The 15,468-nt window shown below is 30.9% G+C and overlaps 1 protein-coding gene across 2 annotated transcripts in view; it reads left to right on the forward strand.

Moving 5' to 3' along the window:
- Window positions 1-15,468, forward strand: part of LOC106471310 (solute carrier family 26 member 6-like) — a 44,136-nt gene that overhangs the window by 3,986 nt on the left and 24,682 nt on the right. The window contains exons 3-9 of one of the 2 annotated variants that reach the window (XM_022399915.1): window positions 699-809; window positions 1,077-1,279; window positions 1,779-1,943; window positions 2,302-2,457; window positions 5,953-6,035; window positions 6,733-6,880; window positions 12,106-12,219. In XM_022399915.1, coding sequence (XP_022255623.1) covers window positions 699-809; window positions 1,077-1,279; window positions 1,779-1,943; window positions 2,302-2,457; window positions 5,953-6,035; window positions 6,733-6,880; window positions 12,106-12,219 — 980 coding nt within the window. The remainder of the gene's footprint in view (window positions 1-698; window positions 810-1,076; window positions 1,280-1,778; window positions 1,944-2,301; window positions 2,458-5,952; window positions 6,036-6,732; window positions 6,881-12,105; window positions 12,220-15,468) is intronic. The other variant, XM_022399916.1, reaches the window with a different exon arrangement.

Here is a 15,468-nt window from a genome sequence, read left to right on the forward strand (position 1 = left end):
TATATATATAATATATAAGTTTTTCTTCATTACCCATTCAAGCCGTCTCCAACCATTATTAGTCTCAAAGTGGGTTTCTCGTCATCAAACTTGGTATTAATCTTATTTTAGTCATGGACAAACTTGGTATTAATCTTATTTTAGTCATGGACAAACTTGATATTAATCTTACTTTAGTCACCAAAACAGGTAAGTGAAGAAACTTGCAACATTCAAGGTCATCAGATATTTGTCCTGTTTTACTCAACATAGAAAGTTACTTTCTAGAGATGTTCCACAAATCACACTTATGTTTACTTGTGTATGGAACAACATTATTCTAATATAATAGTACTACATTCCCCAAAATAAAATCACTTAATTATGCTTATATATCAGTGTTTGTTAGTTTAATATCACATTTATGTTTGTTTTGTATATTTTCTTCTTTGATTTTTAGAAATTCTTTGATCCAAGTAGATAAAATGAATAAATAAAATTAAAGATTAGATTAATAAGGGCATCCATAAAATATAAAGACAAGTGTCTAAAAGATGATTCAAAATTCAGTTTGTTATCATTAATAGTCTTTTAAGTTATCTTGTATTCTTGGAATACTTACTCACATTTGCATTAAGAGAAAATAAAATTGAGGCACTGTCTGTGGTATGGATACTGATATTAAATTATATTCAGTATGCTACTATATTTTCCTTCAGGAATGGCTTATGGACTGTTAGCATCTGTTGATCCTGTTAATGGATTGTATGTGTCTTTCTTCCCAGTCCTTGTTTACTTTCTGATGGGGACATCCAGACACATATCTGTAGGTAGGCAGTCTCATTTCTTCTATTTACTGTGGTTGAACTATGAAGCCTCTAAAGAGATGATATTAAATTGATTGATGTTTAGTAGAATGTTTGAAAAGTTTATTTTATTTTTTACTTATGAAAGCTTTTGAAGTATGAACTAGTTCATGTAATCTGTAGTTTAAAGCAAATTTTAATTTTAACATTTTATTGATTGAATTACAGTTTGAAAGTAACATTGACCGATTCTTAATAAAGTATTCATGTACAAGGGCTGTTTCTTTGCAGGTACATTTGCTGTGGTGAGTTTAATGATCAGCAGTGCTGTGAGTAAACTTGGAGTAGTTGATTCGTTTAAACACAATGCTTCCCATGTTGAACAGGAAAATACAAGTGAAGCTGTGGTTGCAATGAAAACTTATGAAACCAGTTGGCCTCCAAGTAAAGAAGAAGCTATTGTTGCCTTAAGTCTGGCCACTGGCTTGTTGCAGGTAGAGTTTATAATTTATCTTCTTTACTTCTAGTTTGGAACGAAAGCTTGCATTCAAAACAAGTTATGTAATTATAATTAATATGTGATGGTAGAGAAACCAAATTACTCTAAAATCAGGGTTTTTTTAGTTTTGTCTTTTGAAAGTAATGTATTAGTCTATCTTTGTGCAGATTGATATAGAAAAACTTACTTGTATGCATATTATAATATTTAGAAGATTAAACTTGCAGTTTGAGTTAGTATCAGGTCTCATCAGTTCACTGTTGACAACAAGAAAGTTTATTGAAAACTTTTTAATTTACATATGAGAAAGAAAATTACATGATGTACTGTGTTGAAAAAGCAATCTCTCTCTCACTCAGATAAAATAAGCTTCTAGATTATAATGTAATGAAAAATAACATAAACTGGACTGATACACTGGAAAGCCCGATGAAAAGAAGTAAAACCCATGTCCTGTTACTAGTATAATTTTGCAACAATTTTTTCTCTCGAAGGTGTTGATGGGATTACTTCGTCTGGGCTCTTTATCAATAGTTCTGTCGGATCATCTGATTTCTGGTTTTTCGACCGGAGCTGCCGTTCATGTTGCTACTTCTCAGATAAGAAATCTGTTTGATATTCATGTCTCCAATTTTCATGGACCATTGAAGATAATATTTGTTCGTTATTGTTTTCTTAAATTACTTTTTTTAAGTAGAAATAAGCTGCTTTGGGCTAATAATAAGCTAATTAGTTAAATTATATTGTGTAATTTTGTAAAGTCAGAAAATAGACATTTTATGATCTAACTAAGTATATGCCATTATTAGCTTATGTACAGAGAGCCACAACATACATATCTTTATTAGTGTGTTGGGGAGATTTTCTCAAAATAAAATTAAAAAAGAAAATGTTTCACACAGTATTGGGAGAAATACTGCTGTTAAAGTTAGGTTTCACATAATCATAATGGCATCTTGTTCTAGTTTGGTATCATAATATGTCACTTATACAGTTTGTTTCTTTCATATCTTTCAGACATATATTAATATCTTTTCTGTTCTGGCAATGGCAAACCCAGCTACTGTTGTCATCTCTGCCATTGCTATTTTTGTTTTAGCATTGGTGAAGGAACAAATTAATGCTAGGTTTCGCCAAAAGCTCAAGATGCCTGTTCCTATAGATTTAATAGTAGTGAGTATATGGACATTTCAGTTATTACTCTCTAATTTGATAAGTCAGAGTTTGGTACTTTATAATTTTATTTCCTAACTTAAGTTTTTCATTATATATTCATTTTGGTCCATTACCTCTATGAATTTTTAATGTCTAATCACTTAACATGTGGACTTTTCTTGCAAATGATACCCTAACTGGATAAACATAAAACTCTTCTATGTTTTGAAAATGCAGTAAATGATATACAAATTCAACAAATAGTTTCTTAGGTACTATGATAAATAATACCAACCAGCATAAAATACTCATGCTCAGTCTGTCATGGTCTGGTGGCTAGGGTACTTGATTCGCAATCTGTGTCTTATCTTCACCCCTTTGCTATATCTCCACCCTTCACCTTCTTCCTGAGGCTTTTCATCATGATCCTGATAGTTCATATTTGTTTGTAGCTTTGACTTCAGCAGTTTCTTTCTCTACTGTCATTTTTTGCCTTAGATTCTCTGTTTTTGGGATCTCTTTGGTCTGAATGCTTTCACTTTGGGTGTTCTCTTTCCTTCCTTCTATCTTCTTGACCTCAGTTTTGCCCCTTTTCATACTGAATCAATCTTTGAGGCTATTCTCAATTTCTTGGAATGTTGAGCTACGGCTGCTTGCAAATAATCTTTCTTTAATTCTCTGATTTCCTGACTCACTAGAACATGGATACCTTGGGAGTCACGTGGAACTACCTGTCTCTTTTTCCTCATCCTATCACTTCTACTCACCATTCCCTCCTCCCACAGAGCAGGCTGTTGTAACACTTGGCTCTGAAACTCTAAGTGCCAGTCTCTCCCAGGGTTCACACCTGTAGTCTCCTTTCACTGGTGACATGAGCTAACTTTTATGTGCAGGAAATTCCATGGTAGTTGCACGTGAGGTAATAGCTCTTAGTAATAATGTAAGGGAAAATGTTAAATTTTCAGGATGAAAGGAGTAAATCACAAATAATATCAATATAGGATTTGTATATCTAGCATCTTGTTTTGTAGGATATAATAACAAGTAATATCATTTTATAAATTTAAAATCTTATTTGAGATGTAGGGCTTGGTTGTTACCTGGAAGTGTAGAACAGGACACACCATTTAAAGTAAATCCTGGCAGATATGTAAAGTTAGAAGGGACTTGGATTTGCCTTGGGATACATATAAGGGTTCCTCCTCCTTACAACTGTCGTTATTATTTCTGTCTCGTGTATTTGTACAAGACAGAACAGCCTAAAGCTCTAGCCATACTGTATATTCCAACTTTCTCTCCATCTTGGGAGCATGTAACCATCAGCACTGAATATTTCTGATACCCTTGGTTTCACTATCACAGTAAAAAACAATTGGTTGAAAATTGTTCCCTGCTTCAGATGGATGCAGTCTCTCACCAGGTGCTTCTTCACTAGGTAAACTCCAGTCTTATGGAAGTCACACCCTATGGGCTTTTCCTTTCTGAAATAGCTACAGAAAGGAGCTCATCTTTGTAATTGTTCAGCATCAGCCTTTCCACTACCTTCATTGTTAGATTCTAGCTCTTAGTGGTGCAGAGAGGTAAGTAGCGTTTTTGAAGTTAACATTTCCTTTGTATCATCACAAATGAGCCTGTGATCATGTGCTAGTGTTCACGGGGATTGCTGCACATTGAGCTTGTGTCACTCTCCTGTTGGTGGAGGGCTACTGCATTATGATAATTATGTTATAACTTGGTGCATTACATGTAGACATATGTAGAGGTTGGAATTTGTTCAAGTTTGTGGTGAGGTAATAGCTCTTAGTAATAATGTAAGGAAAATGTTAAATTTTCAGGATGAAAGGAGTAAATCACAATTAATATCAATAAATGATTTGTACATCTTGTATCTTGGTTTTTAGGATATAATAACAAGTTATACCATTTTATAAATCTAAAATAAAGAATACACTAACTTACAAAGTTTTATATTCTTTTTAATTTTTAATGTAATAGAACAAAGAATAAGAACTTTCATATTCCTGTTGAGACTTAATATGAAGAAACAATTAAAAAAGTTTCATTTTGAGACTTCCTGCATAGATTAAGTTAAGTTATGAAAATTTCATGTTCACAGTGAGAAAAGATATGAAAAACAAATTAACATGCAAAGTTTTGTTTTCAGACTTCATGCCTAGAGCAAATTAATCTACAAAGTTCAATGTTGAGACTTAATATATAGAACAATTACTTCATAAGGTTTAATGTGCTTAGTAAGATTAAGTTTTGTAAACAATATATATAAGTATATATATATATATATATATAACCCTAACATGTCAAAAGAATCTAAATTTTCTAATAATGTTTTTATAAACTGTGATTAGATTGCATGTAATTATACCATGCACCCTCATAAACTTGGAATAATTAATAAAAACATAATACTTCAGTCTGTCTTATTAAAATTATAATGTGAACCAGGATTTGAACACTGAAATTGAAACACATCTCGCTTATGTTCAATAACAGCAACATTCATAAACCAATAACAGATGTAATACGTATCAAAATAACCTCACTTTTTTCAGTCAGAATTATTGAATGTGAAAGGTCGTAGACTTGAATAATCTAGAAATAGTTTTTATGTGCTTCAAATGCACGAGTACATATGAATTTTTGATGTGTAAAATGTACACCCAAACATTTTATGAATGTTGGATGTGTAAAACTTTGACTAAAATATCTACATAAATATCTTGTGAATATTGAAGGTGTCAAACTTTGACTGAAACATATATATATATATATATATATAAATATCTTGTGAACAGTGAATGTGTGAAATATTGACTAAAACATATACATGAATACTTTGTGAAGGTTTAACGTTTGAAACATTGACTAATATATATGCACATGTGTTTTGTGAATGTTGGATACCTCAGATTTTATTAAAAAATTAGATCGTACTTGTAAATATTTTATGAATGTTGGATAGTTGAAACTTAAACCATGTCTCTTTCGTTTTGAGCATTTTGTGCTTTATATTTTCTAAATGATATAGCTACATTCTAACATTTAAATATCAAGTATTGTTTTGCACAACTGACTCTTAAAAAACTGTACATTCAGTTTTGTAGCTCAATGAGAGAGCATTAAGGTTATCTTTGCACTCTAAAATTTAGCTGAAAGTTATTTATGTAGGAAAGTTTCAAAATATTATTAACTGAAATTGATAATTTTGATTATTTAAGTGTATTACATGAATACATCTTTATTTTATATGAGAATTAAGTGTTTCTAATATTCAAACATTTCTCTTTTGCATTCTTGCAGTTTTTCTGAATTTTTTATTGATATGCAGTAACCTGAATTTCATTGATATATTCAGAAAGAGATGAATAACCTAAGAATGCTTTAATTATTTAAAACATTTTATTGTTTATGTTTATTTCAGACTGAAATGAGCAAATTAAATAGCCAGTTCATTAAAACATATATTTTATTACATACTTTCTTCAATATTTTTAGGTTGTAATAAGTACTGTTGCATCTTATTTGGGAAATTTTAACAAAACTTTTGGAGTGGAGATTATGGGTCATGTTCCTACAGGGTAAGTTGAAACCTTAAATTTAGGATATTTAAAAATGAAGTTTGCATGTATTTGTTCCCAAGGGCGAGAATATTGCCTAAGAATGAAATTGATGGTTCATATTCCTACAACTTAAAACTTTTATCCCTCAGTAAAAAAAAAAAAGTATGGGGAATTTCTAAGAATGGTAAGATAAACCATTGATTTTGTGTTGGTTGAGTGAGAATAAAAGTTATTTTTATGAATGTTAGATAGTGAAAGTTTTCCCATGTGCTTTGCATGCTCTCTTGACTTCAGCTATCTCCACATTCTAACATTTAAAATTTTGATTATATACTTAAAAGGTAAGTTAATTTTCTGTGAAGTCTAAGAATAAAGAACAAGGGTTATCTTTCCAATAGAGTGAGTCAAACAAATGATTATATGTTCATTAAGAATGAAATTATTGGATAATTTTATGTTGTTTAGGGTCTTAGAGAGTTTTGTGTCAGTATTTCATATATTATAGAACTGTAATGATAGTTGTAAATGTATTTCCAACTATTAGTATAGTTTTATCAAAAATCATGATCAAGTACTATTTTAAGTTTTAATTATTCACATGAGCATGTAGTACATGATAGAGAGGAAATTCTTTTACTCTGTCTGTTAGACAGTAAATTAACCCTAAGAGCAGGAAAATTAGTAAAATGTGTCAATTGTCTCTTGCTTTTTCCAGCATACCCGCACCTGTACCTCCACGAAGTGACCTGCTAGCTCCTCTGGCTACAGATGCCATTGCTATAGCCATAGTTTCATATGCTGTTGCACTGTCTCTTGCCAAAACCTTTGCCAAAAGAAACAAATATACCATTGATCCAAACCAGGTGAAGTTGTTTTAGTAAATAAAAAAAAAAACTTGAAATTTCAGAAGTAGAATACACAGAACAGTTATTTAACATACACATACAGTAAGTATTCTTTCAGTGTTGAAATATACTATCTTTTGTTATTGTTGTTGATTTCTTTTTCAATCCTGTTAGCATTGCTATAAGAGTTTCTTATAATTTACTGCTGAGGTTACTTGCACTTTATACAAATGATGTCTTAGATCTTTTGCTGCCCTTGGAACTCCTTCGTTCAATGTCTGTTTTGCTCAGTCTAATGACCATGATTAAACGCTGACATTGTAATTTATTTTGTAACAAGCATCAGCAAAGGATGGTAAGGTTGGTCTTTGATCACACATCTTGACAGACTTTCCATAGTCCCTCCACTGTATGAGATGTCAGTTTCCAAGATAAGTAGACCAAAGACACATGAGCTCATTGGAGCTGCATCAGGGGATTTGATAGATATGTGGTTAAATAGGATTACAGGGCTTCCAGTTTCTTTGTATGTCTCTCTTAAAAAAAAACAGCCATTGATTTCAAAATGTGGCTAGAAGTATCAACTTCGATTCCTTGCCATTTTCATTGTAATGGCTTTTTGGGTTGAGTGGCTCTTTTCTGTTTCTGTAATCTTTACTTTGTGGATGAAGGTGTTGCTCCATGTTAGGTGGGAGCATGGTTTCAGAGCCCATTGTTGGCCTAAACATTATATATATATTGTATAAGTTTTTTAAATTTCTATAGAGAACATTGAAGGCTTCCTTCTTGGAAATACTTTGTTGTTGTTTTAACTAATTCATCATTATTTTATTCAGTATGTTTTTACATATTAGTTTGTAGTATTGTTGTAGGCAATAGCTCATTATCTGCTATACTATTGTTGTACATATTTCTTACTTTTTATTTCTTTGTTGGTATTTCATCATTGTAATATATATATATATATATATATAGTTATACTTCCCAGTAGGGAGGGAAACATATTGTATTTCCTAAACTTTTTTTTCCTTCTTTCCAGTAATTACAATTGTGCTCTCTTCCTTTAATTCTGGGTCAATTGTCTTGAAACTTAGAGGACATGTATCTTTACTAGACGCATTTTCAATTATTTAAATTTAGACTCCTGTTCTGATTTCAGGGGGTCAAAGGTCAAACATTACAAAAACACACATTTTGGCCTACAGAACCCTTATACTTTTATCAACGTAGATGAGATGTTGCACAAATATACCCTATGACAACCCTCACAGACTGAAACAGACAGATATCAGACTTGAGCATTTTTGCAATAATGCAGGGTATCAAAGTTCACAAAGTTATGGTTTTTGGCCTGCCATTCCTTTATATTCCAAATAATCTAAACTATACTTTGCACAAAGATACCATGCAATAGCCCACAAATATAAAGTAGGCATATTTGAAATATGTGCCTTTCTTTTAAGGGTCAAAGGTAAAAACAGTTTGAAGTGTATGTAATAGGGAGCTCTTAACATAGAAGCATTGTCTGCATATGTAAATGTTACAAGGGGTTGTTATTAATAATATTTTTGTATACACAATTAATGTATGAAATTGAATATACCATATTGAAGAAAATGTCTCGCTTGTCCAAAAATTACCTCTAAAGTTTCATCAGTGTGAATTACTTTAATGGAAAAACTGATTGTCCTATATATTATGGGGATCACAATTTAGTATGCTTTGATACTTCTTCTCACAAAGTAGTCTCAAACTGATACAGTGATAAGTGTCTTGCTCTCTGAAGCATATATGTTGTAGTTTTTGCCCTCTTTCCTCCCTTGAATACTATTTTTATTGAAATCTACTGTACTCTAAGGAATAGAGGAGACATATGGTCTTTCTAGTATTGTTATTTATTTTTAGTTATGAAAAGCTGATAGCACAATAGGCAGAAAACAGTACTATTTATTTTCACCTTCATATTTGTTACATTAAGTACTGTTTCTACTTCTAACATTTTAGGAGATGATAATGTTATTAGCAGTAAATACAGTGTTATGTTGTTTTTCATTTTCAGCTGCATATTACGTATTATGTTAAATACCATTTCAACTTGCCTCTAACTAATATTGTTGTTTTATTTATCAGTAGGTGGTAGTACAGAAGGTTGAGTATGTTATATTAAGGAATTTTTGAATATGTGAATCAGTAAGTCATGTGATAACTGCAATCAATTTAAAGTTGCAATGGAATGGCATTTATTAGAAACCTACATTTTAACAGTGTTTAGCATTTTGTAAGTAGTGTGATGGCACTGAAAACTGATTGCTTTTAGGAAAGGTATGTAATAGCCCTTTCTAATTTAAAATATTAACACATTCAAGTCATAAAGATGTGTTCAAATTGGGAATTTAGAAATTCAAAGGCAGGGATATCTGTTGTATTTAATGGCATTGGAAAACAAAGGATTATGAATCAAAATAGGAAACCAGGACCATCAAGAAAGAGACATGCAATAAGTTTTACCCTATCTCTGGTAAGCAAATTGTAGCATCTTGTGATATGTGAGAATTCATGAATAAAAAAGTCAGTAGGAAAAGCTGTTTATATGCCCCAGGAAACAATATGCAACATAATTAAGAAGTATCTCCATCTGTAAATGAGGCCAACAGGTTATGGATTTATCAAGCTAAGGCTTCCAGTCATACTTCCCATATGACTGTTGTACACCTCAAGTAGCTGGAGAGTGAAATGGGTATTGATATTATTCCTTGCAAAGACATATGAATCAAGTCACATTATGAAACCATCTTCCTCATTTACAAGATAGATTAAGGAAGACAAGCAGGGCAGAGTGATGTAATTTGAATGTGAAAGCCTTTTGCAATAGAAACTATGCTGTAGAGCAATTGTCAAAACCCACAGCCATCAGATACATCATGATTAAACATGGCAACATGGATTGTAACATTTTGATGAGGTTTCAAAATTGTTTTAAAATAATGTATTCATTCTCTGTGGTTAGGGGCAGCAAATATGTTTTTTCACTGTCATCAGCATATTGCATGTTACATTGAATGCTGTTTCTACTTCTGATAAACATTGTTGTTGTAGTCATTTGGATGTGATAGTATAAGGGGCAGCAAATACATTGTTATGTTTTTTTTATTTTCAGCTGTTATTATATATGACATTGACCTAAGATGCATGAAGTCAATTCATTGAACTGAATCTATATTGGAAAAGGATTGTTAACTATAATTCCAAATTTACTTGTATTTATATAAAATGTGGCAGTATTTTAGACAAATGTACAAATATGTTATACATAAAAAATCAAATGTGTTACAAATGTCAGAATGCAAGGTAGTGTTCATGTGAAGAATAAAAATATTTTTTGTTATTTGTACAGTTTGCATATGCATAACTTCTAGAACCTCCAAAATCTATAATTACAGTTTTTTTTTCAGCATTCATGTATATTGTGTCTAATATTTACTCTCCTCTACCATGAATGGTCACTAATTCAGTTATTGTAGGATAAAATGAATGGTTGATAACTCTGACATTAAATGCATAACACCAGTTGAATGTTATTCTGTAAAAGTTCATGCCATTTCATACTTTGACTCCCCACTGGTGCACATAGGGCCAAATGCTGTTTCTTTTTCCTTCTAATTCATGCTGTTATTGTCATAAGGAATTTATAATATTATGTATAGCAAATACAGTGTTATATTTTCCAACTTTGAGCTTTGTAGTACACACTGCATTGAATTTTGTATTTTACTTCTTACTGATATTGTTTTAATTATCAGGAGGCTATAGTATTAGGGGCAACAAATTCAGTGTTATGTTGTAATATTAAATGATGCTTCTAATTAAAATTGGTGATAGATTGTGGTAAAACTGATTATTCAGCAGTAGGGTAGATCTGCTGAATAAAAGGAGATTCAACTAGATATTTAATACCAAGTTTCCCTGAATATCAGTTCATGGAAATAAAATAGAGACTTGACACAATGTAAAATACAAAAAGCATAATCTTTATTATAACAAGTCATAAAAAGACTGTATATGTACTTGCTTAGATGATCTACTGGATCATAACTATTCTCCCTCTCACCAAAATTTAACATAAATTTCTCCTTATTATATCATCATCACTCAGGCAAAGCATAATTTCCATACCCTTCAATCTTAATTTGTTACAGAGCCATGAAATAGATAATCAGACCCCTCTTGCTGCACCCATGGTGAGAAGAGCACAGATAGCCCATTGTGTAACTTTGTACTTAATTACAAACAAACAAACTTTTGGAAATTGCCAATAATTCTCTCTGACATTCAATACTTTATTATTTATAATAATTTATTAGCTTGAGTTCATTTACCAGACTGTTTTCAATTCAGTGTTCCTTACTTCACAGATTATGTCAGAGTGACTACACTAACCACACAGGACAAGCCATATCCTTGAGATAAAACCTTAACTACCATTGAAGGACACTACTGTCTACATTATAGTTTTAATGTGATTGTTATGTTTTTTCACTTTCATCTGTTTAATACACATTACATTGTATGCTGTTTTTTCTTGCCTCTAATGAACAAGGTTACTTTAGTCATTAGAAGGTAATAATACTGGAGGCAGCAAATATAGTGTTGTTATTTTTTTTCACTTTCAGCAGTGTATATATTACAGTACACATTTTTCTGTTTGAACTTTCAACTAACATTATGCTACAGTTATGAGGAGGTGATAGCTAATGGGGCAGTCAATACAGTGTCATATTTTTTGTTTTTTACATTCAGCTATGTTGTATTGCATGCGGTTTCTTCTTGTCTCTAACTAACATTGTTTTAATTTATCAGGAGCTAATTCAAAATTATAATTGCTGTGTCAAAGTCCACTGTAGTTTAGAATTACAGCTTTTGTAAAGCAAAAAGAAACTGCCTAAGTAATTGCTCCAATAAAACAAATAAAAAGTAGTGGAAACAATGAAATAAATTAGTTAATTACCTATAATTAATGTACAAAATCATGATATATATAGATTATCCGAAGACATGCGATTAAAAATGACAGCTGAAATAGTTGTAGTTAAAAGATTTGAAATTTACTATCCACATAAGGAAGAAAGAAAGCTTGACAGTGGGGCAATCAATACAGTGTCATATTTTTTGTTTTTTACATTCAGCTATGTTGTATTGCATGCTGTTTCTTCTTGTCTCTAACTAACATTGTTTTAATTTATCAGGAGCTGATAGCATTAGGGACAGCAAATACAGTATCATCTTTTTTTTCCTGTTTTCCTTGTGCTGCATCTTTATCTCGCAGTCTCGTCCAAGAAAGAACAGGAGGTTGCACACAAGTAGGCTCACATTTCTTAAGAAACTGTTGCTCAGTTTTTGTTTTACTAAGATAAATTTGAATTTTTTCATTTCATCTTCACATTAATATTTTGATACTTTATTGTTACCTACTGTAGCTTTAACTCTTTCCATTACATAATATGCCCTTAATAACCAGTGGAATGAAAGTGAGGTTTCATATAAGAAATAATACAGTCACACGTCAAATAATGTCATGCATTAATCTACTTTTTTAAAGAAATGCTTCAATAACATATCTTATATACCATAATGGTGTTAAAGGTAGTCTAAATAGGTAGTATTTTTTATCGTAATGTATCTTATTTGTCAAAGTTATCTCTACAATTTCTTTAGAAATTATGTACAAATGTTTCAAAAATTCATCTCTTAGTTTATGCTGTGTCAAAGTCCACTGTAGTTTAGAATTACAGCTTTTGTAAAGCAAAAAGAAACTGCCTAAGTAATTACTCCAATAAAACAAATAAAAAGTAGTGGAAACAATGAAATAAATTAGTTAATTACCTATAATTAATGTACAAAATCATGATATATATAGATTATCTGAAGACATGCGATCAAAAATGACAGCTGAAATTGTTGTAGTTAAAAGATTTGAAATTTACTATCCACATAAGGAAGAAAGAAAGCTTGACAGCAAATAGATTGAAATAAAGAAAATAATCTCAGCTTTCAGTTGATACATTTATGATTTTGTTACTCTTAGAATCTTGGAAGTTGTAAAACAAAAAAATGCAGTCAGCTGAATTTTAGAATTTGACATCTTTCCAGTTTAAACATTTGTGTTTTTAAACTATGTGAGCTTGAAATAAAGAGCAAACATGTTCAATAGGCACAACACAGATTTTCATCTTTGTTTAATATTTTGACAAGTTAAACGTAAGAGATGGGAGTTTAAATATTCCTACTCCCTAAATAAATGTTACAGCTGAAGGACAGAAATCAGGATTAGGGTTAACAGTTTGATTCTGTTTTTTAATTTATTTGAAATAAATGTTGATAAAGCAAACATCAGAACAAAATTATGAATCTGAATATTTCAGTTGTAGTTTTATTTCATATTTTTAGTGCTTAATGGAGTTTAAAAGATGTCTTCATTCTATAAATAAGCTTCCTTTTAATACAAAATTTAGTTTTTTATTTAATTAGACATACAACACACAAGATATCAGACAGTTGTATTCCAAAACATTTAAATTGTTTGCAGTAACTTTTGTATCAGTAATTTTCTACCTAATGTTTATTTAGCTTAAAAGGCTTTTACTAAACCTAATTACGTTGTTTAAGTTTTATATTTGTAAATGTATAACCCTCTGTTACTCATATAATTTCATAAGTAATTTGCTAAGGTTATATATATATTATTTACATTTATTTTTTAAAGTTATGTTCCCTAGGATTATGTTGAGCGGGGCAAATAGTGAAATTTCTTAATCTAGTAACTGTCATATTCATTTCTAAGGTGTATTTAACTAATTCATTATGCTCACATGAGACTAATCTTCCTATTTTCAGCTTTTTTTAAAGATATTTTTAACTATCCCTTGTTTAATATGATAGACATCTTCAGGTACAACAACTTAGGATTAATTTACTTCTTTAATTATAAACTGTTGCACATGAAAATATATCATATACACAACATAGTACAAAACCTGTAACAAGCTGATAATACAATTAATACCATTCTGTAGGTTTCTTCATACTAATCTTCACAATGTTATTGTGTTGAAACAGTATAATCTAATTTTTGTTAGGTTTCATATGATAAAAGTAGTAAAGGTCTCCGACACAGTTTGTGTAGGTAATGTATAATTCATTGAAAACAAATTCACTCTGGTCCTAGAAAAGTAAAGGTAGTAAAACATTTACTATTTGGTTAGAAATCAAGTTATGATACTAGGTGGCCTCTGTGAAAAGATTAAGATTATTCATATGGTGAACATTGATGAAATATTAAAATCATGGTAATACTCCAAAAAATCTCTCTTTAATTACTGATATTTTGGATTTTTTTCTAATTCCATCATCAACATGGAAAACTTAGTAAATAATTAACAACTTTATAAAACATCATAAGCTTTTAAGTGAGAAGTTGTCAATATGAATGTAAGTTTAGAAATAACACATATTAACACATTTACATGTTACAGTACAAACTGAAAGAAACTGTAGAAAAACAAGTGTGCCCTAAGAAATAAGTAAATCATACAACTTAAAGCTTACTCTTCTAGTTTACACTTTCAGTGCTTCCTGTGTTATTAATGCTGAGTAATTTTTGAGAAGCAGAAGTATATGAGCAAGTTATTCAGTACTTAACATTTGTTTTGAGCTAACACAGAATAATGACTGTTAACTTGTTTCAACTTTTTTTATTAAAGAAATCATACCTAAGTAATACTGGTTACATTTGTAGCTTGTAATAAATAAGCAATATATTTGGGTAGAGCTACACTATTGTTTAGTCAAAATAAACACAGACAGCAGGAATCACTGTGGCTAATTATGTAACAAATTTGTGAGTTGTGTATGTATTTTTGCATATAATCATGCCAGTGTAAATAGTACTAGCTAGTGTATCATGTGTGAGCTCAGCTCATTTGTATTTGAAGCTGAACAATTTTGTTTCAGTTATGGCAAAGCTACTAAGGCTATCTGCTGTTGTTCCTAATTTTGAATTGTCAGCCAGAGGGAAAGCAACTGGACAGTAGCACCAACATCAACTCTTTAGTGTTATAATGTGATGGTCAATCCTATTTGTTGGTAATGAGTAGCCGTAGAATAAGTGGTAGATGCTGCCAACCAGTTTCATTCCTTCTGGTTGACATTTTAAAATTATGGATGTTAGTAGATAATAGCATTAGTAGCTTTACTATAAGTCAAAAACAAAGAAACAAATAGAACTTTCTCATGACTGGAAGGGCAAGCATGGTTGATGGCTATGGGAATGCAACTTCTAACCCTCAAATAATGAAACAGCTAACCTAATCACTGGGCCATGTTGGTCCAAAGTTGAACAAATTTGATTTAATTAAAAATAATAATAATGAGAAATTGTAATGGTAATAATTTGATTGTTGGATAGTTGTAATAATAAAAAACCATTAATAATAAGAAACAATTTTTAATTAGCTGATTATTTTTGTGGTATTACTTGATATATGATGGCCCGGCATGGCTAGGTGGTTAGGGTGCTCGACTCGCAATCTGCAGTTCGCGAGTTCGATTCC

The sequence above is a fragment of the Limulus polyphemus genome, unplaced genomic scaffold (assembly GCF_000517525.1).
Source record: "Limulus polyphemus unplaced genomic scaffold, Limulus_polyphemus-2.1.2 Scaffold4530, whole genome shotgun sequence".
In the NCBI taxonomy this organism is placed as follows: domain Eukaryota; kingdom Metazoa; phylum Arthropoda; class Merostomata; order Xiphosura; family Limulidae; genus Limulus; species Limulus polyphemus.